This window comes from Papio anubis, chromosome 6, assembly GCF_008728515.1.
Source record: "Papio anubis isolate 15944 chromosome 6, Panubis1.0, whole genome shotgun sequence".
In the NCBI taxonomy this organism is placed as follows: domain Eukaryota; kingdom Metazoa; phylum Chordata; class Mammalia; order Primates; family Cercopithecidae; genus Papio; species Papio anubis.
Window position 1 is genome coordinate 153,107,147 of NC_044981.1, and position 27,349 is coordinate 153,134,495.

Genomic DNA, 27,349 nt, shown 5'->3' on the forward strand with positions numbered 1-27,349 from the left:
ACTTTACAAACTTTATAGTAGTTTTAAATATACACATAGAGATAAAATTTGTTTAAAATTTTAAATAAATTCATAAATCAATAAAACTTCTAATCAATTCTAGTGTCATAGAAGGCTGATTTTGTAGTTACTATCTGAATGTCTAGTATCAGAAGAACAGCTACCATGGCAGCCTAATAGCAATATCAAGGAAATCTTTATGAAAATTGTTCAATATTGTAATTCAATAAAAAAGCATGAGAGAAAACAAATCAGCAAAAAAGGTAAATAAAAATATTTCAAAGAAATATAAATTTTATTGTATATTTTCAATCAACTAAAGGCAGAAAAATTTTGATGAGTCATTTGGTTCTCTAAGGAAATCTCAAGTTTATTAATGTAGATATCCTTCATAGAGATACAGCATATACCTGAACTGACAATTAAAAACATCAAAGCTTACTTCTGAAGGTTTGGCTACATCTTTTTCATCCACATATTTTGCCCATGGTCCCAAGAAACCATCAATATTGGATGCATCATTTTCTTTAAACTTTTTCCTCTTTTCTGTTTTCTTCTGACCAGTTTCAAATACAGTTAAACCTATGGTAACCCAAAAAAAAAAAAAAAAGAGAGAGAGAGAGATATGTACATTTTCTAAAGAAATATGAACATATGTTTAATTTTGTTTTATATGGTTAAAGAAAGATGATTGTTCAAGTGACCACAGAGTCATTAAAAAACAAACAAGCTACATGAATCTACCACATACGCTGACTCATGCTACACAAAAAGGGATTCAACCTTCTGGGCAAAGATACTTAAAACTAATTCAATATTCTGCAAATTCTAATAGTGTATACTTGAAGAAGAGACCCAAATATGTGTTCCTACAATGGCACACAAGCCTTTTATCGAACCAAAAAGCCGTGTCAGTGGATTTGTATGACTTTCTGGAAAAAACTCAGGAACTCATTATGGCTAAATAATGCTAAAGTGACCTTTGGAAGCAAGAATAAACTATAATTTATCATTTTAAAACTAAAACTAAATTACAGTAAGTACTTAATAACTTATCTTCACTTCTCTTGTAATGCAAAAATGTAAATCAAACACGGTTTCACCAGAAGTGGTACTTCTTCCAAGTGACTTCAGTCTCAACTTCACCTCTAGTATCATTAACGTTAACAGTAAAAGAAAAGGAGAAGGAGGCTGTTTCTGGTTGAGATTTTGATTTGATTAATAGGAGGTGGCATACTGTGTATAGTCATTAACCTGGAAAAAGAAAGGTTTGTGGAATCATAGTCACAAGTTAACTAAGAATCTAGCTACCTTTAGGTGGGACTTACAGAGGTCTAGCTTAAAGAAGAAATGTCTGCCTATAGTAATTCAGACTATGTTTTATAGCAAAAGCCTGTTAAAATTCTATTTTAACAATAATCTAGCTCATGTACAGAGAGCAGCCTGATCACATAGGGTCTATAGCTACTAAGCAGAAGTGTCCCATGCAACCAGCAAATTACTTTTTTAACTGCATTTTATGGATACTACTCTAATGGACTGATGAGCCTTGTGACAAGTTAGCGTTTAGCGTATGATGTTTGGTCTTATTGTAAGTACAAAATGAATATGAATACAAACATACATTAAAACACATATTCAAATTCAGCCTTCAAAGCTACTCTTCAAAGACAATCTTCACAGACTTACCAAATAAAGTATTTCTACTCTGTTAAAATGAAGCTTGACATAAATGTTGAGAAGTCAATTGCCAAAATTATCTATACATTAGTTATAATTTATTGAGTGATTTCTACAGGGTTGGCATGGTGCCAAGTATTCAAAATAACTCAAAGATATATGTACCATTATTTTTTCTACAAGGTTACACAACTAGTAAGTGGCAAAAGCAAGCTCTAAACTGTAACATTTCTGAACTATATTGCTCTAAACTGTGTTGCTCCATTGTTTCAACTTAAAAAAAAACAAAAAAACCAAGTGCTAAATACTATTTTTTACTGTCTAATTAAAGTCACTCTGCAAGACACTAATTATAGATGTGTACATATTTGATATTAAATGTTTCAAATAAATTACCTTGATTTTTTTCAGCTTCTTCTACAGAACCAATATATTTAGCAGACACTTGATGATTATCTAATGAAGGGTCTAATGCATAACCTGAAAGGAAAAAAGTGAAAATTATTAACTCCATTTTGCTGTTTAAATTCATTTTATTATTATAATACAAATATACACATTTCACATTTTCTTTCCCAGATGTCAAAAATGATCTCTTTAACTCAGGACCAATCAGGACCAATCATTCTGCCCTGAGCTATATTGCTTCCTTTTTTTTTTTTTTTTTTTAGAGATGGGGTTTCACCATGTTGGCCAGGCTGGTCTTGAACTCCCGACCTCAAATGATCCACCGCCTCCGCCTGCCAAAGTGCTGGGATTACAGGCGTGAGCCACTGCTTTCGGCCCCTGAGCTATATTTCTATTTAGAACCCAAAGCTATATTTTTATATTTAGAACCATAATATATTTCTTACAGGATGAATTTTGCACACTGACATTACATTACTAAGAGCCTCTCTGGCCAAGACATCAAACTTTAGTTTTAAATATTCTAAGAGCTTGAAAATACATGTACATGATGCATTTGGAAATCCAGAAACCATTTTCCTTTTCTTCTTGGTAATGGATATTGCAGGCAGGGCTAAGTTTATCAAATTATATAAATTATTAAATAATAGAAAAGGGTAAGAAGATTACATAAAATCTAGCTATTATTTTGAAAATACCATTCGCAGTAAGGACAGTCTTCCTTCCCAATCTTAATATATTTCTATTTCATCAATCATTCCTTATATTTCCTGAAGAGAAGGAAGGAAGGATATCTACCAACATATGAATGCACTTCTTAAATTAATTATAGAGTATGTAGCTACATACAAATGTGGTCCTCCATGGTCTATGGGAATTTAAGGAAAGAAAGTCTACCTAAATGAGCTTAACTCAGTTTTTTTTCTCAAGTGGGTGTGCTAGCACAATAAATGTTTGGTAACATTAGTCTGGTATGCTCACAAGAGTGCTAGATCACTGATCAGTTTATGGCCTACAACTCGTGTGTACAATAACAGAATACATAAAAAAGTACTAAGCCCATTTTTTTTAAAGGGTACATCCTAGTAGATAGACTTATTATTTTCATTTTTCATCCAAAGTAGTCCCAGCTACTTGGGAGGCTGAGGCAGGAGAATGGTGTGAACCCAGGAGGTGGAGCTTGCAGTGAGCTGAGATCGCACCACTGCACTCCAGCCTGGGCGACAAAGTGAGGCTCTATCTCAAAAAAAAAAAAAAAAAAAAAAAAAGAATATAGGGAACTTCTTTTGGGGAACAAGAAAAAGATTCATCATGAAACATGCTCTTTAAACAAGCTAAGGACATAAGTGCTCAACTCACTCTCATGATATGCTAGAACAGAACCAACCACCTAGCTATTAGCTGATTTGCACATAGATTTTTTTTTCAGCATTAAAATATGTTCTCAGCCAGAGGAGAGAGCTTGGTGGCAGAAAATCAGCTTTGGAGTAGAATCTCTGAAATCACAGGTTCAAATCCCATGAGTTATTTTATCTTTAATCTCTTTGATGTACAGAATAGTGTTCTGTACATAACTATTTCCAAAAAATGAGACTTTTATAAGCTCATACCAAGTTAAAAGTTCCCATTTCAATAATAAAAAACATATCCGGCTAGAATGTAAATTTCTACTTTGAAAGGAGACTTAACATCTACATAAATGGCATTTCGTGATGTGTCCGGAGGGGTGAAGGAGTAGACAGAGAGGGAAGAGGTATCCCTGGTCCTTGTCTCTGTGTAAGTACCATTCCCCAACTCATCTGGCCATAGTCTTGTAACTCAGAAAAATAAGTTATGCTTTCCTCTTGCTCCACATCCTCTGTGGTAAAAATCCTTACCGCCATACCACCAACCCCACTACTGCCTTCCACCCCCGGTGATTAAGAAACGATATTATTTTCCTTTTACAAATAAGAGTTAAATATTTGGCCTTATGTCTTACTACAAATCAGCCAGTGATAGAACAAGATCTAACTCTCACACTACTGAATTTCAGTCCAATTTGTTTTCTCACTATCTTGTGTCTCAAATAAGTGATTATTTCTGCATTTCTTAAATATTCTTATCTACCTTTCTGAAGTTTATTTTCCCTTTTATCTTTTTAATGGAGTTAATGTCTACTTCCTTCCCTTTGGTACTCTTATTTGAAATGGCTATCATATTGATTTTATTATTATACCCTTCAGGTAATTAAACTAATAATAATTATTAAAACTAATTCCATTAGGTAAATGAAAGGGACTATAAACAATTTGCAAACCAATGGTCATAAATAAACGAAAAAACCTTCGACCTCACTGGTAGTCCGGAAAAATCAAGTTGCAGTAAAGAAATACAATATTTTAAGGATCTAGAACTAGAAATACCATTTGACCCAGCCATCCCATTACTGGAGATAAACCCAAAGGATTATAAGTCATGCTGCTATAAAGACACATGCACACACATGTTTATTGCGGCACTATTCACAATAGCAAAGACTTGGAATCAACGAAAATGTCCATCAGTGACAGACTGGATTAAGAAAATGTGGCACATATACACCATGGAATACTGTGCAGCCACAAAAAAGGATGAGTTCATGTCCTTTGTAGGGACATGGATGCAGCTGGAAATCATCATTCTCAGCAAATCGCAAGAACAGAAAACCAAATACCGCATGTTCTCACTCATAGGTGGGAATTGAACAATGAGATCACTTGGACACAGGAAGGGGATCATCCCACACCAGGTCCTATTGTGGGGAGGGGTGGGGGAGGGATAGCATTAGGAGATATACTTAATGTAAATGACGAGGTAAGGGGTGCAGCACACCAACATGGCACATGTATACATATGTAACAAGCCTGCACGTTGTGCACATGTACCCTAGAACTTAAAGAATAATTAGAAAAAAAAAAGAAAAGAAAAAAAAAAAGAAGAATAATAGCAACACCACACAGGAGTCATGCTTTCTCAGTGAAAACCTCAAATATATAAACTGATGCCCTGTTGTTTTCTTTTTTTTCCCCTTTTCTAACAGAAAACTTAGTATACAGAAATAAAATCCTAAAAGTCTGAAAAAAAAATATAATATTTTGATTATCAAGTAAACAAAGGAAAAACAATCATACGGATCTTTGATGAAGAGAAATAGGGCTGGGCATGGTGGCTCAGGCCTGTAATCCCAGCACTATGGGAGGCCGAGGCAGGCAATCACTTGAGGCCAGGAGTTTGAGACCGGTCTGGCCAATATGGTAAAACCCCATCTCTACGGAAAAAAAAAAAAAAAAAAAAAAAAAAATTAGCTAGGCATGGAGGCTGAGGCACGAGACTTGCCTGAACCCCAGAAGCAGCAGCTGCAGTGAGCAGAGATCCCACCACTGCACAGCCTGGGTGACAGAGTGAGACTCTGTCTCAAAAAAAAAAGAGAAGTAGGACTTTTATACACTGTGGGGTAGAGTAGGTTTAGAGAATTCTTTTGGAAAGCAATTTGATAATATATAGCACAAGCTTTTAAAACACATATTCTTTTACCTACTTTCGGGAACTCATTAAGAAAATAATATAAAATAATATAAAACCTGTAAAGTTTTATGTACAAAAATATTCACTACCACATTTTAAAAAGCACTTTGTAGCATAACATATACATCACATTTTTAATAGTGAAAACTGGAACTAAACTGAAATCTAAGTGATACAAGTAATATATTTAAAAATTATATCTTTGTTCAGTAGACGATTTTTAAAAAATCATTTAAAAATGTTAATAAAGGATTTCAAATATTGAAGTTAAAACTCATGTTAATAATGACTATTGTGAGACTAAAAGTATTTATTTAAAATTCTATTTTCCACTTCTATAGGTGGGTGTAGAGAAAATTCTAGATGAAAGTAGAACAAAAGGAAGAAACTTCATTGAGAAGCCCCAAGTAAGACTGGCAGGGGAGCAGACAGAAAACAAGACGAAATTCACGTAACCACTGAGGGACTAAGAAGTCAGGAGAAATACGATAAATGCAAGCTAAAAGCAAAACTGTAGAGTGAGTAACTCGGATGACACAGTAAATGAGACTATTTTCAGTGATAAGGACTCTACAGGTGGGCTGTATGAAAAACTAACTGTATTGCAGAATACAAATCTTCCAGAAATAATTCACTGGGATTCTAACAATCTTACAATATTGAAAAATGGGAAGAAAATTAAAATAAATGTTTGTACTATATTCCAGCAGTGATAGCCCAGGGTTATGAGATTGAGGTAAAACTGAATTCATGTGTCACCTCCTGTATGTCTGTTAGATAACACTACTACGAGGTATAAGAAAGGTTTGCTCCCTTGCACTTTGCAAATGAGGGAAGGTGACAGAAAGGTCTCACAGCCTTATATTTCAGGTGGAAGGGTTAAAAAACAAGAACGACAGCAACAAAAGTTGATAGGAAGCTGGTATAGGAATTACTATCAGATGTCAGACAAGAACTTTCTATAAGAAAATTATAGGACAAACTAATAGAAGTCATATACTTGTTCACTGCCTGGGAGCAAAGAAAAAAGAGACAGTGTTAAAACTGAGGTTTAAAGAGACAGTTGTTAAAGCTTAGATAAGGCTGATCTTATTTATTAAGTTTACTTATTAAGTTTACTTGAACTTAATAAACTGTCTCTTTAAACCTCGGTTTAAACCTCGATCTTACTAAGTTTACTTGAACTTAATAAATAAAATCAATCTTATCTAAGATCTATCATAAAGGAGACAAACCAAAATTTTCTGAGTTTTGTAACTGGCCATTCCCTTTATTTTAGGCTGCCTAATATACTATAGCCCCAAATTCATTTTTTGTCTTTAACTCAATAGTTCAACCTGTGTCCTAGCTCTCTACTTCCTAGTGGGAGAGGCAAAAATCTCCCACTTTATTTTATTTTAGGCTGCCTAATATACTATTGGCTGCCTTTATTTTAGGCTGCCTAATATACTATAGCCCCAAATTCATTTTTTGTCTGTAACTCAATAGTTCAACCCATGCCCTAGTTCGCCACTTCCTAGTGGGAGAGGCAAAAACCACCAGATACTTCAAACAAACAAACAAACAAAAAACACAACCCATTTCTGAAACCAGGTCTAAAGCCAGCTGAATAGTTTTAAATGCTTATTCTTGTTATAAGGTAATTTAAGAAGAAAAGTAGGTATCAGTATAAACTTACTTGGACTTTTTTTTGTTTTGTTTTAAAGGAGACAAGAGAACTAAATTATTGCTTAAGGTCCTTCTAAAGTCAAAGACAGTAAGTCGTTAAAAGTCTCTTATTATAGGTTAGAATATAACAAAACCATGATGTAACAGTTTATTTTTATGTGCTGCACATTACTTTAGATTTACATGGGACCCCTTACACAAGCAAGGGGTATAATGTATTTGTAACCATTTTATTGGACTGGAAGTGTCATAGAACTGCTTTGGGTGATTTAAGTGGTATATAGTCTTGGCTGTGATTTTTGGTACATTCTAAGTCTATTACAATCTTACCATGGTGAAATATGATCTAACACATGATAATCCTTTATACAAGCAGTTTCCATGCACATTAAATTTTTAAAATCCCACCACTGAGAGGATGTAATTATTTTACATAGTGAATTTGTGACTATTCTCTTTCCTGACACCCTTCAGTGATCAAGAGAAAGCATTTCCGAGATAAGATCTGAGAAACAGAGTAAAGTTAAATAGCCCATAATAAGATAAAAAAGTAATCTCTTAACACTATCTTTTCATTTGTCAACTTTAATAGCAATCTACATGTAATGGACATAAAATAACAAGTGTCCATTACCCAGAATGCAACAACAAAGAGCATTCTGGTTAAGATCACGAATATTTCCAGTACTCAGAAATCACAGTGGATTTACAATGACAGCTAAAAATATGAGTTCACCTTCCCATTTACATAAATATTTAAGGATATCTATAAGAAGGCATACTATCCTTTTTGAAGGAATCCAATGAATTTTAAAAGCCAGAAGACAAAACAGATTAACACACACAGATCACACTTCTAATAAAGCCAAAATTGAAACTGTTTTAAGTCTTATTGCCTTACCATATGTTGCAAAAGTTCTCCTTTGCTGCTCAAACATGAAATCATTGATATGAGCTGGTTCCGCATATCCAGAAAGCATATTTCTAGGTGCGGCCATTTGCTGTGTCCTAAAGGGATTTTCTGGTCCAAACTGCAATGTCACAAGAAAAAAAATAAAAATAAAACATAAGAAAGAGACAAAAGTTCTGAGTATATGGAAGTTAGAATTACTGGAATAACTGTACAATTTTTTTCAACTATAAATCACCAAGGGCCTATTAACCTATCTGGGAACACATTAGCCTGATACGGTGCAGTGCAGCTGGGCAATGGCTGAATAGCACCATTTGTCAGCCCCTGGGACAGAAGGAGAGGAACCCCTCTCACTCAAATCTATATGTAGCTATTTATTTCAAGAGCTCAGTAGCCACATGTGGTTGTCAGGTACTACATTCGCATTATTGCAGAAGTTCTACTTCACAGTGATGCTCTAGATAACAGAGTTACTATAGTTTGCCCAAACCATGATTGCGGAAATTTGGGGTGACTTTTATATCAACAGCGGCACTGTGATACAATTTTTTAAAAAAAATACATGTTTCTCTTTCACTAGTTCCTCAAAGTGGGAGACTCAGAATACTCAATATTTACCACAGTGCCTGGCATATAGAAAGTACTAATGAAGGAAAGACTAATCAGAATTCCATTGCGGGTGGAGGATAGAAAAACAGACAACAAAATAAAGTGCTTAAAAAAGTCCCTAGGAAAAGACATTGCAAATGTCAATAAAATATCTCCATTCTGAAAAGTCACACTTTGAAGAGTCACATTACTTGTTTTATACCAAATAGTGCTATTATTATCTATTTGTTTATAATACTTTTGCGTTTCCAGAATGCTTTTCCAAATGCTATTTAATTTGATCTGTACATAAATTCTGACAAGTTAGAAAAGTATTCTCCTTCTCATGTTGTAAATGAAGAAAAAAACCCCAAAGGCAATGTATTTTACCTGCCCTAGGGTCAAGAGTTTTATTAATTGGCAGAACCAGGGCTAGAACAAACCATAGTCAAGCATTCTATTACATCATAAAGTTCCTTAAATGCACAATCAGAGCCTCTAAGTTTTAAAAAACTGGGTAAAAAAAATTATCAGAATATGTCAGGTGCTATTAATTTAACGCTATTATAAAAGGTACTGGGAAAATCCAACTCTTTTTTTTCGTTTGTTTGTTTTAAAATAAAGAATCAAATGAGCTTCCTACTTTGAAAAGGGCGAAAATAATAGGATATTTTTATTTGAACTCTGTAAGACCCACTGTCATGATGAATTATTTTGACATTAGAACACTGTAGGTCATTACCATTAGAAACCATCTCTTCTATGATACATTTCCAGAGCCACAAATAAAAATTACTCATCTTCGCTTAACCAGTACACTGTATTCTCTAGATATCAACATTATACTATGTATGAAAATCTGAATTTAAATGTTAGCTGTGCCTTACATATTTTTTGCTTTAGAAGAAAATAAATTGCTACAAGATTCCTATATATTGACAGCTTCCATTTATATGTTTAAAATGATTCAATTTTAAAATACCTGATTTATATACAAAGCTTTTATTAGTATATATTCTTAATTATAATGGATAGCGCAAGACTTTGCAGCCTATATTAGTCCTTCCTGTGCCTGCTGATGGGTGAAATATGTTGGGGAAAAAAATCTAGATTACTGAATGCTGGAAGTAGCAGTCAACTTCATTCAGTCATGAAATTTATTACAAAAACAGGAGCAGCCATAAAATTACAGATAACAAAATGATTTAAAAGTTTCCTAGATGCTCTACCCGGTACAGTCAGCTATCATCCACAGAGCAGCATCTGCTATTTCTGGACAGAGGTGGCGTGGAGGGGGCATGGTGGGGAATCTAAAATGATAAAAATCCCCACTGTCCTTAATTGTTACTCCCATCACATATAACAGATGACCAATCATTGTGCTTTAAGTAACTTTCCATTTAAAAAAAGGAGACTACAATTTCCATATTCTTATTTAATTCAGATTTTACTAAAAAAGAAAGAACAATTCTTCTATAGGCCATACATACCAAATTAGCTCCACTTTTTAAAGAAAAAGTGTAAAAGAACTGTGATTTCTATACAAAGACAGATCCATATATTAAAGCTATGTATTATATAAGGTACTACACCTAAAGCAATCTAAAAATTTACATGTGCCTATGTCTCATACAGATTTAAGCTGAGGCAACAAAAAAATCTAGTGATACAGGGAATTGGTGGGAGGAAGATTCACCTACTAGTAGCTATTGGAGCTGACCTCAAAGACATTGAATGTTAACAGAGGAAGGCAGAGAACACTATTTAGCAGGACTCAGCTCTTCCCAGTTACTCAAGATATGTCTCTCAGATGTTCTTGGTCCCTGTGAATATGCAACTCTTTTAGTTCTGGAACAACCATTAAAAAAATACAACAGAGCATATAGAAAACACACAAATCTGATTTGCAAACACTTCCTTTCAAGTTTTGGTAGTTAACTAAGTTTAAGAGTAAATTTGTGTTCAAGTGATTTTATAACAATATATAAGTAAATATATAAAATAAATATGAATGTATAATATATTTAAGTTCATATGCATATTTAACAATTTTTAGCTAAAACAATAACGAAGAACAATATAGTAAGTTACAATTTCCTTATATAAAACATACACATTTAAGTGAGAAAATGTTTGCAAACCATACCTCTCATAAGCGGTTAATATCCAAAATACACAAGGAATTCAACTCAATAGCAAGAAAATAAATAACTTGATTAAAAATTGGCAAAGGACCCGAATTTCTCAGCATTTCTCAAAAGACACATAAATAGCCAACAGGAGCCAGGTGCGGTGGCTCACGCCTGTAATCCCAGCACTTCGGGAGGCCAAGGCAGGCGGATCACTTGAGGTCAGGAGTTCACGACCAGCCTAGCCAACATGGTGAAATCCTATCGCTACGAAAAACACAAAAAATTAACTAGGCATGGTGGCGCATGCCTGGAGTCCCAGCTACTCAGGTGACTGAGATGGGAGAATCGTTTGAACCCAGGAGACAGAGGTTGCAGTGAGCTGAGATCACACCACAGCACTTCAGCCTGGGTGACAGAGCGAGACTCCGCTCAAAAAAAAAAAAAAAGCCAACAGGTATTTGAGAAAGTACTCAACATTACTAATTACCAGAGAAATGCAAATTAAAATCACAATATCATCTCAAACCTGTCAGAATAGATATTATAAAAACAATAAAGGGTAACAAGTGTTGGCAAGGATGTTCTGGAGAAAAGAGAACACTTGTACACTGTTGGTGGGAATGGAAATTAGCGCAGCCACTATGGAAAATGGTATGGAGGCTCCTCAAAAAATTAAAAATAGAACTACCATATGACCCCAGCAATTTCACAAATGGGTATGCATCCAAAGGAAATGACATAAGTATGTCAAAGAGTCAGTCTAAATGGCTCTCAATGTTTGAATGCATAAAGAAAATGTGGTATGTCTGCACAACGGCATACTATTCTGCCTTAAAAAAGAACGAAGCTTGTCATTTTTGACAGCATAGATTAACCTGCAGGGCATTATGTTAAGTGAAATAAGCTAGGGGGTGGGACAAGTATCACATGATCCCACATGTGGAATTCAAAAAAGTTGACCTCACAGAAGCAAAGAGTAAATGATTAGCAGGAGTTGGGTGGGTGGGTGGGGATGGAATGGGATGGAGGGGTTTTGGATGATGTTGGTCAAAGGATATACAATTTCAGTTAGATAGGAGGAATAAGTTCAAGAGATCTATTGTACAACATGGCGACTACAGTTAATAATAACGTATTCTTGAAAACCACTAAGAGTAGATTTTAAGTGTTCTCATCACAAAAAATGATCAGTACATGAAGAAATGCATATGTTAATTAGCTTAATTTAGCCATTCTACAATGTGTACATATTTAAAAACACATTGTACATTGTAAATATATACAATTTTTGTTAACTAAAAAATTAATTAATTAAAAAGTATGTAAGTACTAATTCAAATCACTACCCCCAAAGTATGTATGATGTTCCCGAGGGAGGTAACTATCCTTAAACATCTGTCAACTGAATGAAGTAGTGGTTTACTTACAGGGTTAGGAGAAAAGCACTCTTAATTTGTGAAGATGCTGGTTGATAACTCTCAGAGATCTGATACTATAAGGATGTGGATCTCAAAAATCTTCAGTAGGTAGAGTATTGGTGAGTCAGAATTTTAGCAGCATATTATAACATTGCAGGAATTAAGACAATTTATACTACTAAAAATGGGCTATATAAAATCATGGTTGTAAGTTCACATACAAAAAAATAACCTAAATTACGGAACAGATAGTAGTATACTAGATTGTTGTATATTTTTAATTCATATTTATTGTAGTCATTATTGTTCAAAAGATTTATGAACAAATTTTAAGGTGAGAAGAGTCTGTTAACTTAATTATTTCCTGCAAATTAAGAGAAGATCCCCACGATTCAATTTCATTGGTGGAATATGTCCATCTTATAAGACATAAAAATATTAGTACGAGAAAATTTCATTAGTGCTGGTTCTATGACCTTTGGCCTCAGTTTCCTCATCTACAAAATAAAAGATCTGAGCTATATTTCTAACAGTAACTGGTGTTTTTTTCCTCTTAACTTTTATATTTTTTTCTATTCTGAAGTACTACTATTTTAAAGAGTCTGGAATTCTTCCTGAGACTTACGGATTTTATGGGGTTAGAGAAGCTAATTAATACATTTTTGTCTAAGCAGATTTAAAAAGAACTGAGTGAAATGAAGAAATTACTAGACTAAAACAATGGCTACTATGTCTTCAAGTTCTATCCGTTATGTGAGAAAAATTATCTGTATAACCAGGTAGACTATTTGGGAAAAGTCCTTGGTCAGAAGAGAGAAACAGTATTTTATAAAATAAAATAAGCAATTGAGTAAATGTTCAGAAGTAGCAAAGTCAAAGGCAAAGGGGTATACCCTGCAAACTCCACAATGGCCTTCAAACTGGTCTTCCAGTTTTAGAGAGACAATTAAGACTGATCTGGACTCAAATCTCTACATTTGCCACTTGCCGGCAGTATAACTTAAGACTCGGTTTCCTCGTTATAAAATAAGGACACAGGTACTTACTTCGTAGGGTTGTAGTGAGGACTAAAGGAGATGAGGTATGTAAATCTTTCAGTAGGTACCTGGCATACAGTAATAAATGGTGGCTTTATTTCACTAATCTATATCCCTATTCTTTTCCATAATGCAAACTCATACCAAATAAACCTTAAAAATTCAGCTTTGATTATGCCACTCCCCTATTTAAGATCCTCACAAATCTATTTATCATTGACTAAATCAAAACTCTTCACCTTGGCCCCCAAAGCCTTGTGCAATGTTATACAAAGTACCATTCTAGTCTTATCTCTCGATTCTTTCTTCTGGTAAGGACTTGGGCATTCCTGTTCTGTAGATCTTTTATGATTTGGCTCATGCTGATCTCTTCTTGGAATCTCTCCTCATAAAAGCCTACCTAGTCACCAATGCCAATAATTAATATAAACAACAATGATGACTACCATTTGTTAAATGCCTACTCTGTGCCAGAGAGATTTTTTTAACTATATCATACATTATCCGATTTATCTTTATACCTCAATAAAATAAAAATTATCTTCATTTTACCTATGAAAAAACTAAGAACTTCCAAGGTTACACAGGGCTAATAAGTATACAGCTTAACTCCAAATCTCATGTTCTTGACCTGGATTGAATTGCTCAATTCAAATACTACTTCTTTCAGGGAACTTTTACAAGAATTTACAACCAGATGCAATTTTTCCTTAAGCTTGAGTAGTACTTTAGAGGCATAATTAGAAACAGTCTGGTCGCTATCATTTAAAAAAAATTCATTTGACCAAACCAACAAACAGCACATCCTCTCTGGGAAACACTAGCTTGAGGAGAGGGATTATATCTTGTTTCTAACAATGGATACTCAAAATACAGGAACTTAAAATTTAAACTGGTGAAGTTCCTAGTGATACTTTTCCAGACTTTGTCAAGTGATACACATCCTAGCCAAGTGATAACACATCCTGGTCATAGAAGACAAAAGTTCAAAATTTGTTTAGTTACAGAGAACTCATTTGGCAACCAGGAACAATTATAATTTTGCTTCCCTTTTAAGTCCTATCAGTCCTTTCTTACTTTGTAAAGAAGTATTGTAGTGCTCCTCACATAAACTAATTTATATATTTAATGTGAGGTTCTCCAACCCAAGGAAAAAGAACATTAAAGGACTGAAAATCCCACAAAGAGAATGACAGGCCTTTTGTCAATATCACCACAAAAAATTTTTAACTGGTCTTTTAAATTTTCCTTGAAAGTGTTGGAAACTAATTACATAGCAAAGTATTAGTTATGCATGAAATTTAAGAACTCATGAAAAAAGCAGGCTTCAGAGAAAATAATATGACATGAGAATGTTACATATCAGAATGCTTCCAAATTTTCTTATTTACCTAATTCAATGGCTCCATTTTATGAAAGTACTTTTCATTTTAAAAAATCATGAAACATATATTTACATATAATACACAACCTCTCTTCAGTGGGATGGCTAAAATGGTGTCAATAGATATGAGACAGCCTGTAGTCTGACAGGCTAGAAGGATTTAAGACACAATGGAACAAAAATTAAAATGTGCCATAGTGTCAGAGCATGGGAAGATTTTTGCTAAGCGCAGACCCAGTGAATCGCTGGAGCTCTGTCTAAACACAAGCACTAACATCTCTGGCTGTGCTACACATTTCAATGGTCATCTTTTAAGTGACTACAGAAATCTAGGCAGGGAAAGTACTATATGAAACAGCTCCATGACTCTCACATGTCACAAAAGGGCTAATTTATGCTACAAAATGAAAAACGTTACATCATTTTCCACCAAGATACCATAAGATATAGCTCCTCAACTCCATCTTGAAAGTGCTTCTTAAAGATTCTGCTGTATTTCAACCGAAGCTGTATTTCTTCGTTTTATAATTACCATTTTCTGGTATCTCTATTTCATCAATCAAGCATTCTTTTCCATTTTAAAAGGCAAAATATCTAGAAATTTAATCTTTTCTGTAAACTTTCCTAAATGGATAATATTCAAAGACTTTCTTCAACGAACAATATTAGCTGTTTCTGCTTTTTTTTAATTGGGAGAGGAAAAAAAAACCCCAGTACTTTGTTTTATTCAGAGCAGGCTTCAAACACTGTGACTACTTTCTAGCAGTGTGTCAGTATGACATTTCAGGGGCATCTGTAACTAAATGTTTCATAATATACTACATATTGATGCTGGTAAGCCCCAATATTTTCCTTTATGGTTAATTATAATACTCCCTCATCAAGACTGAGGAAGATGTCAACTAAGTTCATATTTAAGAATCAGATTTCCTTTTTCAAAAGACATAGTTCCATGTTATCAGACATTTGTATGTAGGCAGATAAGCAACTAGTGGATTTTTAAAAGTATTCTCACAAAAGCATACTACCTAAACTTGTGGAGAATAGAAGGATGTATTTTCTAAAAGCTTAAATAGTATGCTTATGTGAGAAAACCTTTAAAAATTCACTACTATACCTAATTATCTACTATGATTTAAAGTCTTTAGCAAAACTCAGAACCTTAAATATGTTTTCTTACCTCAGGAGCAAACATGGTCTCATAGGTAGGATTATACTGAACTTCTTTGACAGCAGGGTCAAGGTGAACTCCAGTCTCCAAATCTTCCTAAAAAGAATACGAAATAAATATGAAAGATCTGATAAATGACTATTTTATTTTAGAAGCCACATTAAAGTCACACTAGCCATCTTTAACATCTATTTTATGGTTATAATGTATCATATGATTAATAATTCTAATCAAGATTAATAAAATTAATGTATACAGTTAGTGTTAGAGGTTAAAATATATAAAAAAATTTTTCTTTTTGAAATACTAACTTTATTAAAACTTTAAAATTTTTAAATTTAAAACTAAATAAGTTAACATTACTCAAAGTCTTAAATTAGTTTAAGACATTCCAACTCTTCTTTGCTATTAACTCAAAAGACCCAAAGCTCTACTGCCAAATTCAAAAGAGGTATTTCTTTTTGTATTCAGCAAACTGTATTAGATATGTAACCAAATTGCACTTGGTTGGGTACTGGACAGGAAACAAAAGGAAGTGACAGGGCTTGAATCTTCTAAATCTAAAGTCTTACGATCTCAGTTAATATTTCAAACATCTTAAATTCATTTCCCAGATTACTGAAAATAAAAATCTCATCTCCACTGACGAATCACTGGTAGTATAACTTTTGTATAACTCCACCACTTACAAATATGACAATTCTCAAATTGGTATCTTTAGCCTGGACCTCCCCTGATTTCTAGAGACTTGTATATCCAACCTTCAACTTGGCATCTCTTCTCCCAAGATATCTAACAGACATCTCAAACTTAATATATCCAAAAGAGAACTCGTGGCCTCCCCTCCCTCAATGAATCCTTCCAGGCTTCTCTTAGTTAATCGCAATTCCACCCTTACAGTTACTCAGGTGAAAATCTGAAGTTTTCCTTGATTCCTCTTTATTTTACACTTTATATCCAATCCATCATCAAATCTTGTACCTTCTACAAAAATCCAGAATTCAACCACTTCTGACATCCTCTATTGAAGTGGCTCAACTTAACATCTTGTATCTGGGTTTTTGGAGTAGCTTCTTACCTGGTCTCCCTGTTTTCTGTCCCTGACCACCTATAGCCTCACTTCCCACAGCAGACAGTATGATTCTTTCAAAATATTAGTCAGGTTATGCTACTCCTATGCTCTAAACCCCTCAGTAGCCTCCCTAGTCAGAGTAAAAGCCTAACAAAGGCCTGACAAGGTCCATTACCACTGGTTCTCAGGAAGTAGGCAGGTTCCCTAGAGTAGTTTTACAGGGTATTTTTGTTTTCCTCTGTTGTCCTGTCTGAACATTCACATATTAAAAACATATTTGATTATAAGTACCTTTCCTTTAATTACTGCACTTATGTTCTATTTTAAAAATTGTAAAGAAGTTATATATCATCTACAAATTATATTTCAATAAAGTTGGTATTATAACATTGCTGTCATAAAATGACTGGTTGAGAATTTCCCCTCCATGGTCAGCCCCCTGCCCCTACTAACTTCTGTCTTCATCTAGCACTATGCCTGTGCTCACTTCACCCCAGTCTCATTGGCTCATCTGCTATTCCTAGAACAGGCCAAGGAACAATCCTGCCTCGGGGTCTCTACACTTATTATTTCCCTTTGGAATGAAATGTTTTTCCTGTGGATAGCCACACGATTGTTATCTCTCCTTTTCAGTCTCTGCTCAGTTTTTCTGCTTCCCCCTTACCTTGTTTTATTTTCCTCCATTATATTTATCCTCAATGGACATATATATTATCTCGCTCTCTCCACTAAAATGTAAACTACACAAGGTGGATTTTGCACACACAAATGTACAATCAAACCCTTGAACTATCCCTATCATATCACCATCTTTATTCTGCTGGCCTCTTGTTGATGGTAGGATATATCCCCTAACACAATGCAAAGACAATGCAAAGTAACATCACGCATTCTGCAAAATAGATGGGATTTCATGCAGTTGATATTGATGTTGGAGAAGCAGCAATGCCACAGATAAGTGAAGATCTGGTAGAGTTAGACTAGCTGATGACCAAAGACTAAAAAACCGACAAGAAAAATACCATAAACCTACATTCACTGTTCCAAAATTTGACCACTCTTAAAAACACTTTACCATGGCCCCTGTATCAAAACAGGCAACTTAGTTTCTCTACTTCTTAAAGATTCAGAGCCTATCAGGTCTCTTGAGCTTCTCTTCTCTCTAAACTGCCCATATCTTTACCCTATCTTATCCTATCCTTTTCATGACTTCAATTACCACCCCCAATTTTTACCTGCAGCCTTAATCACACACCTAACTTTGGATCCACATATCCAACTGCCTACTAAATTTCATTATATGAATGTCCCACAGCATCAAACACTATGCTATGTCCAAAATAGAACTTACCATTCCCCCATGACTCCATCTTCACTAATAAATCAGGCACAGTCTTGCTGATTCTACCTGTGAATATTTCTCCAGCAATCTCACATTTACCCTCCCCTTTTTGCATCCCAGCTATACTGGCCTAGTTAGGGCTTCATTATATTTGCCCTGGCCTATTGTAATACTTCCTTATCTGCTTTAATACACCCTCACTTTTGCCATATTAGACTAATTGCTGATTTTTAAAAATAGCAAGCACTTTGACGCTTTCTGTGCTGCAGGCAATGTTACCGCCTTACATCTTAGGCAATGCCTTTATTATTTTATGTCGCCTTATTTTTCCTGATACCTTCCCTCCTCCTGCCTCAGGAAAACTGTTGTTTTTTTTGTTTGTTTGTTTGTTTGTGGTACTAAAAAAATGCTGTACTCTATTTGATAGTACTTGTGATATATTATTTGTTGCACATGGCTTTTACGTACATCATATATCCTCACTGCTCAGTAGAACACAGGGCATTCAGCACATATTCAATAAATATTTGTTAAATTAAATTGAAGAAAAGCCAAATCCATGGAGAAATTAAGTAGGATAAGGCTGGCCAACAATCACTGGATTTGGCAATTATGTCATAAAAAACCTTTGCGAGAGTGACTTTGTTAGTAAGGACTATGGAAAGCCATCTGCAAGAGGCAGAGGTGTAAATGAGGATCTAGAAAAACACCGTATAAATCCGTACTGAAAATATTTGGTGATAAAAAACAGAACAGATGGGGTATCAGGTTGAAGGATTTTCAGGGTCAAGTTTTTCTTCTTCCTTAAGAAGAGACTAAGTCAAAGATGTGGTCAATCGTAGGCTAGAAGGCAGGTGACGGCAGGGAGAGACACATGACAAAAAGGACCAGATAAAGGTACAGTTGTCCTGGAAGAGGTAGGAGGGAATAAAATTCAGGACACAGTTGAAAGATTAGCCTCTGAAAAGAGGAGTGCTCTCTTTGGGATGAAATAGAGATGACAAAGGTAAGAATGGGTGATAGATGACAGATGTTTGGAGATGTTGGGAATCATAATTGATCTCTTTATTTTCTTGGTGTAGTCAGGGCACAGGCATCTTTATAAAGCAAGCATGGAGCTCCAGATTCATTTATTCATTTCACAAATTTGATTGTGTGCCTACTATGTGCCAGGCACTGTCCTGGGCCCACAGAAATAGACAAAGATACCTGCCCTTGTGGAGTTTATATTGTAGCAGAGGCAACAGACAATAGACTATATAACACCTAAATAAGTTATACAGCTCTCTAGAAGAGGCTAAATAACATGAAGAAAAACAACACTAATGTGCCAGCACCAGAGTAGACACACTATTTCATATAATCTGTGAGGGTGTTAGTAGGATTAAGTCACTTAACCCGAGCTACTAATAGAATAAAAGGGAAGGGGAAGAGCTCAAAGTAACCACAATGAACAATGTTAAAGAGACCTAATTAGTGACAAATTAAACAATCACTGGCAGAGTAACGAGGTGTATCAGTCAGGGTTCTTGGTTGCAAGCAGCAGGCTGATTCAGCATTATAAAATCCTTATGAGTTTCTCTTAGAATTACCAGGAAGTGTGGAGAATAAGCTTTGACAAGTAGGCAGAAATAAAGGGTCAGTATACATTTAATAGATGAAATCGCAATTCAAAATTAATTATCACAGAACCCACCAAAATTAATCATCACAGAACCCATCCAGTGAGGATAATGACTGAACACTACTACTAAACTGCTATGGCTACCACTGGATGCTGCTATTGAAACTACTGGCCTGAGAAACTAGAAAACGTTGATTACCATTGCCAATTTAAGTCCTCTTTCCTGGCTTCTTTGCAGATAAATTTCAGATTAGAAAGCTTAGGTTGGTGCATCTGTTTGGCTGAGCCCATCAGATACACCCACCCAACAGTCCTGAGCCTTAGCTGAAAGGGAGCTGAATGAGAATAATCTGGGTTTTCAGCTTCTGAAGATGGGTGATGAACAGGGATGTTCTTCACATTAAAACCTTAAGAAAGGGGTTTCAAATGCTAGGCCACTGAAAAGATGACAAATATTATCTATATCACCCCAGAATGAACACTAGAATCTTCACTGATGAAAGATACTATCTTGCATACGGCCCAATAGCAAACTCAGTACTATAAAGTTAGCAGGTTACATACAAATTGCTTAAACTGCATAAAAGCTAAATTAAATGCTTTTCCCTCTTAATATTCAACTCCTAGTAACAAACTGCTTAAAATAACATGAGGCTTAGCCACATTCATACCTTCCCAAAGGATTTTATAGTGTACAGTTGCTAGAACCACTTTATAATATGGGATACGAGATCTTTCCAATTAAGGGTATTTAAAATATTCTAAATTGAAATTATTTTGAAGAGTATCATGACACATCAATTTTTAAATGCAAAGTACAATGTAAGAAATTACTGTTTATATAAGCAACACTGGCAGCCAATAAAAAATATAAGTAAGTCCCAGTCTCTGACTCCTGCTAAAATTATAGAACAAACTGAACAACCCTCAAGAAAATGAAGGGCTGTTATTTTACAAAAATTTAATTAGAAACTTGGACAATACCACAACCTTGTTTTAACACCCATAGGAGTTCAATACCAATTAGGCATGCAATTGGAATTACCACAAAATAACAAATAATTTCTATTCAGTTTCAATTATCCACAAAAATTAAAAAGCAGGAAGTGAAGGGCACCCTGTGGGCCAAATAAGTTTAAATAGTTTATCTTTTGTTGATTCAAAGTAATTTGAGAATAAAACTAGGTAATATTCACTTTTTAGTCTTTTCCACATTTCTTCCTGTGTCCAAATAAGAAAAGAGGCATAAAAACACCATGTAAACTATAAAGCAGATCGCAAATATTATTATTATAAATTACTTATCAATTTATGGCACAGTTTTTTTTTTTCATCCCAGGAAATAGAAATGACTAAACTTCCTAATAGAAGAATTTAGGTGAATGATATAAAAGAAGAGAAATTCAGATAAAGATATCCTCTGAGTCTGGCCCTTAACAGATTGCAGAGGAAGAAGTGGTCCATTTGAAGCTCACAAATACAAGAAACACCACTGTTTCTTGAAAAAAACTGAAAATATGCCTCAAAATTAGAGGCAGAATTTTTATTTTACTTTAGTTGGCTATGCTAAGGCAAAGAATACACTGGGGGGAAGTAACACAGTCGCTGGTTGAAATGAGAGAAAGCCAGATCTGCTTTTGTTTTTCTAACCTTAAAGTCACTTAATAAGCAACTCTTGCAATCCAACAGGGTCCACTGCATGAATTCTAAAGTGCAAAACCTTACACTCTTGCATTCAAAAATTTTTGTTTAGAAAATACTCATTGTCATACATATACCGGAGAACACAAATATGCATAATTGGAGTTCCAGAAGAGAAGAGAGAATAGGACTAAAATAATATGTGAAGTGATAAGAACTGACAACTGCTAAGAAATGTCCAAAGGTCCACATTCCAAACCAATTGATCCACAATGAAATAAATCCAACAAATTCTGAACAGAAAAAATAAAAAGAAATCCATACACATGTGTCCTATAATAAAACTAAAGAATGAAACTGTATCTCAAAAAAATTGGGGAGGGGGGTCTTAAAAGGTGTCAAAAGAAAAAAGAAAATCACTTCCAAAGAGAAACAGCTACACTAACAGCTGATTTATCAGTAACAATGAAAATCAGAAAAGAGTAGAATATCTTAAAAGTGCTGAGAGAAAACTGCCAGCTAAGGAAACAACCCAGTGAAAATATCCTTTGAGAAATACAGTTAAATGAAAGCATTTTATTTATATATTTATTTATTTATGAGACAGGGTCTCACTTCGTCTCCCAGGCTGGAGTGCAGTGGCGTGACTCTGGCTCACTGCATCCTCTGCCTCCTTGGCTCCAGCGATCTCCCTACCTTAGCCTCCCAAGTAGCTGGGAAGTGCACGCCACCATGCCCAGCTAATTTTTGTATTTTTTCTAGAGACAGGGTCTCTCCATGTTGCCCAGCCTGGTCTGGAACTCCTGGGCTCAGGCGATACGCCCGCCTCGCCCATCCAAAACACTTTAAAAGACAAACTAAAACTGAAAGCATTTGCCACTAAATCCTCACTAAAGGACATTCTAAAGAATGTGCTACAGGCAGAAAGTGATACTTTGCATATGAGATGCAACAATCATCATCATTCACCATCATCTTGTGGAGGGTGTATGTGTATATGTAAGTGCATGCATATATACCAGACAACAATAGCTGAAGTAGGAGTACAGGGGATGTGAATAAAATTCAAGTGTTCTAAGGTTCTCGCATTGTTCAGTAGAAGGTAAAAGTACTGATCAAATGTGCTATGCTTTCTAGGGGTAACCACTTAAAGAACGGAAACTGACTGCATGACTTAAAACAATGTAATGTAATGATTTAAAAAATCCAAAAGAAAGGATGCCTAGCATACTAACTTTCTGCCTTTCCTTTTTTCTGTGATATGTGTTTATGACTATACTTTTAAAAAAATTGCCATGGCTGCATCTCACATGTTCCGTTGCATAGTTGCTGAAATGCAATGTCACAATTTTCAAATATGGAAATTTTATAGCTATCTTTTTGTGGTTAGTTTCTAGCTTAGATGCGCTGTGGTCAGAGAATGCGGTAATAAGATTTTAAATCTGTTGAGACTTATTTTATGCTCCAGTTCAGGGGTGGCTAACTACAGTCTGTGGGCCAAATCCAGTCCACAGTCTGTTTTTTTGTATCAACAAGCTAAGGATGGTATTTGCATTTTTAAAGGCTTAAGAAAAAAAGATGAAGAAAAAGAAAGGGCAAAAGAGAGGAAGAAAGAAGTGACAGAAACTACACGGTGCCAACACAGCCTGAAATATTTACTGTCTGGCCCTTTACTGAAGTTTGCCAATCCCTGGTCTAGCCCACGGTCATTTAAAAAATGTTTCATTCTGTTTCAATGCTTCAAAATGTTTTCAGTGCCTGAAAACAACATTCTGTGTTGCTGAGTGCCATGTTCCCTAAGACCTTTAGATGTAGTTTACTAATTTTTTCACATATTCTGTATCATTATTGATATTTTTTGCTTGTTCTATCAATTATTGAGAGGTATATAAAAATCTCCCACTGTAATTGTATATTTGTCCATTTCTCTTTGTAGTTCTGTCAATTTTTGCTTAAATATTTTGAGCTTACATTGTTTTATATCTCTCTGTGAACTGAACCTTCCATCGTGATGAAGTGACTCTTTTGTCTCCCGTAATGCTTTCTGCTTTAAAGTCTATTTTTATTGATGTTAACACAAACAGTGCTAGCTTTCTCTTGGTTAAAATTTGTCTGGTACATCCTTTTTATTTTTATTTTAGATCTTCCTGGAGGTGGTAGTCAGCATGGCAAGGCAAGAAAAATAAATAAAAGAAATAATGATTAAAAGAAAGAAAAAATACTGTCATATTTACAGCTGATATGGCTATGTAAGTAGTAAGATCAGTTGTAAGTAGTAAGATCAGTTAGAAAGTTAAATAAATGAAAAATACAATAGCATAAAAATAAGATACACCTAGAAATACCTCTAATAAAACTGTACAAGATTTTGATATGGAGACAATTACAAACTTCGGAAGAAAAAAAAAAACTAAAAAAAGGCCTAAACAAATGAACGGATATAACATTATCTCTAAGTTGACCTATGACTCAATGTACTCCCAAACAAAATCCCAACTGGGTATTAGTAGAACTTTCCAAGTTAATTCTAAACTCTATATAGAATTACAGGGCCCAGAAGAGCCAGCCAAAACATTCTTGAACAACAAAAAAGGGCAAGGGAACTGCCCTATCACCTGTCAAGCCATATTATTAAGAATGTTCACACTACAGACAAAAATTAATTTCATATGGATTAATGACTTAAATGTGAATAGTTTTCCAGAGATAATACAAGAGAATATTTTCATGACTATGAGTTAAGGATTTCTCAAACAAGCAACAGGAACCACAATACATAAAGGAATAATTTGATAAGCACAGACTATATAAATAATTGTTTGTAAACAACAGGGAAAAGTGAGAGACAAGTCACAAAAAGAAAAAAATTTTGCAACACACACAATTGACAAAGGATAGTATCCAGAATATGTAAAGATCTCCTAAAAATCAAAAGGAAATGACAACCCAATAGTTGCTTTCAAAAGAAAAAAAAATTAAACCACCAATAACATATATGAAAAGATACTCAACTGCAGGAAAGAGCTCAGAAAAAACATGGGTTAAAAATGCTGCATAAATGTATTCTCTGCCAAAATGCTTGCTATTAATCATAATATAATTAGTCAACTACAGATGAATATATTTGCATGCTTCACCTCTCCCTTGGTCATTTTCCAATTTTCCAATCATTTGCAGTCATTGTATTTACTATGCATAAATTTGTTTTCCCTTCATATAAACAAGTGTTGGTTCATAAACTAACAATGAGCAATGCCCTGTACTCTCTCATAGAACCCAGACCACTGGGTGGACTAGCCCCAGCTCTACTTCTAATGGACCTCTGGCACCTTATGCAACCTTTCCTCCGGGCTTTCCTTATTTATTCGTGATTGAACTAAGTGAGTTCTACACAAACACCTCCAACCCTGCCACTGCCTGTCCAGCTCTACATTTCTGATTCTTAATGTGCATACTTTTACAAGACTTTCTTTTTCATTCCATTCTCTTACCAAATATACTTCCCTAATCTTGTGTACTAGGCACCGGAGACACAAACGAATGGATACGTCTCTGGACCCCAGGGTCTCACAGTCCAGGGCAAAGAAAAAGATGAACAAGTCACGGCAATGTGCTAAGTGCTACAGTTAAGATATGATAAAGGGGCTAAGGTAGAATAGGAGGAAACGCGCAGTGAGACTGAAGGACCATAGTGTTTGGAATGGGGGAAGGAGGCACTAGGCAAGGGATTTCCAGGCAGAAAGACTAGCGTGGGCAAAATCTTCAGAGGAAGAAAGAAAATTTGGCTTTCAGGGCTTTGTAAAGAGTTCAGCATGGGAGAATAGCAGCCCTCACATGCTACCAAAAAAACTTAGAAATTACCCACTGGACAATATGGTGTCTTTGGGCAGGGAAGTGATAGGACGCAAGCGGAATTTACAAAGATCATTCTAGGTGCCCTGTGGAGAAAAGAATGGGGTATAACACTGGGAGACAAGAAAGGAAGAAGTAGAAATATCAGTTAGAAAGCTACAACTATCTGAAGAGAAATGATGAGAATCTGAACTAACCAGTGGCAGCAGAAGAGAGAGATTTGATGAATATCATTGAGTTAAAGTGGACAGGACCCACTATCCAAAAGAAGAGGCTGAAAGAGAAAGAAAAGAATAACTCCTGGGAGAAATAAGGAAGATATGAAGCCTGCACCGGTGAAAATAGTGAGGAAGGAGTTGATATGAGATAAATTAATGAAACAGAAATGTTAGAATCAATTGAATGACTAGCTTCAGGGGCTGAGGAAGAAGGAAGAGAAAAGGATACCTCCTTTGTTCTTGGCTTGAAATAGTGGGTGGATCGTGGGATCATAGATCAAAATGGGGAAAACAGAAATGGATTTTGAGGGAAAGAAAATAATTTTTCAACACACTGAACTGGAGGTGGCTGAGTGCCAACCTGCAAGAAACAAATGTACAATTACAGTGGGAGATTTTTATATACCTCTCAAGGTTGTAAGCTAGCAAGGAGGATAGAACTGGAAATAAAAGGATAGCAAGCATGTGGCACTGTTAAAAGGGCTTTACATCTTTTATGGCAATTCTTATAATTCTGTTAGATCGGTACTACTGTTATTCCTACTTTACAGATCAGTAAAAATTAGGTGCTGAGCATTTAAGCAACTTATCCAAGGTCCCCAGGTGGGTAAGTGCTGGAGGCAGGATTTGAATTACAGTCTTAATTCCAGAGCCTGTGCTAACCATTTCACGGTGTTCACCTTGAGCTAGGGGCAGCACAGACTGAGGCTGAAGGTATGGAAGAATATGTGGAATGCAAAGAGGACCAAGAGCAGAGTCCTGGGAAACACCAGTATTGAAAAGGGAGAGTAAAATAATTGGAACAGAATGCTAAGTAGAGCCCCATGGAAGCGAAATGGAGAGAAAGTTTCAAGAAAGAGGAACTAATGAACAGTGTCATTTGATGCAGACATTTAAGTCAGATGGCTGAACTTGACAACTGCAAGGCCTGGGACATCACTCACAGACAGTTTCCCAAGAGGGTAGGGCCAGACTGCATCGGGTTGAGGAGAAAATGAGATGAAGACAAAAAGAGAGCTCCAAAAAGCTGAGCTGTGAAAGGAGAAGACTCAGGAGGTTACTGGAGGGGCGTAAGTTTGGAAAGTTTTGTTTTGATAGGAAGTTAGGATTCTAAGCATTCTTTCACGCCAGATGCCCATTTTTAAAAAGTAAAATTCACAGACAGCTTGTTAAAAATCTGTAAAACACTTCTTAAGTCATTAAACTAGACTTGGGGACATGATACAAAGGAATTTTTGGACACCGCCTCCCATCTTCACATCTTGAGCTGATCACCTACCTCGGGCTCTACTGGGCCTACACTATCAATTGGTAGATGCTCTCATCAGGCTCTAGACACATCAGCTTTTCCTCAGTTCTTCAAACACACTAAGTTCTTTGCCTTCTCAGGCTTGCCTGTCACCTTTGCCTGGAAACTCTTGCCTGAATCAGCTTCCTCCATTGAGATCATGCAGCTGTTTCTCAAATCCAAGGCCTTTTTCTCACTGTATTAACATACATAATCATAAAACATTTACTGCACTCTCACTAGTTACCAGGCTCTGTGCTATATGCTTTATTTGTGTAATTTCACTCAATTTTCACACTCATCTTCTCATGTAAACAGGTGTTTTGAAAATGATCTCTGCTTGTACAGGGAGGAAAGAGAGGAGGCT

At 35.3% G+C, this 27,349-nt stretch overlaps 1 protein-coding gene across 1 annotated transcript in view; it reads right to left on the reverse strand.

Annotated features, from left to right (window-relative positions):
• LOC116275382 (pre-mRNA-processing factor 17) overlaps window positions 1-27,349 on the reverse strand; it is a 49,871-nt gene that overhangs the window by 21,642 nt on the left and 880 nt on the right. The window contains exons 2-5 of the mRNA XM_031667517.1: window positions 15,955-16,041; window positions 8,204-8,333; window positions 2,077-2,160; window positions 443-582 (exon numbers count right to left, since the gene is read on the reverse strand). Of these exons, the coding sequence (XP_031523377.1) occupies window positions 443-582; window positions 2,077-2,160; window positions 8,204-8,333; window positions 15,955-16,041 (441 nt within the window). The remainder of the gene's footprint in view (window positions 1-442; window positions 583-2,076; window positions 2,161-8,203; window positions 8,334-15,954; window positions 16,042-27,349) is intronic.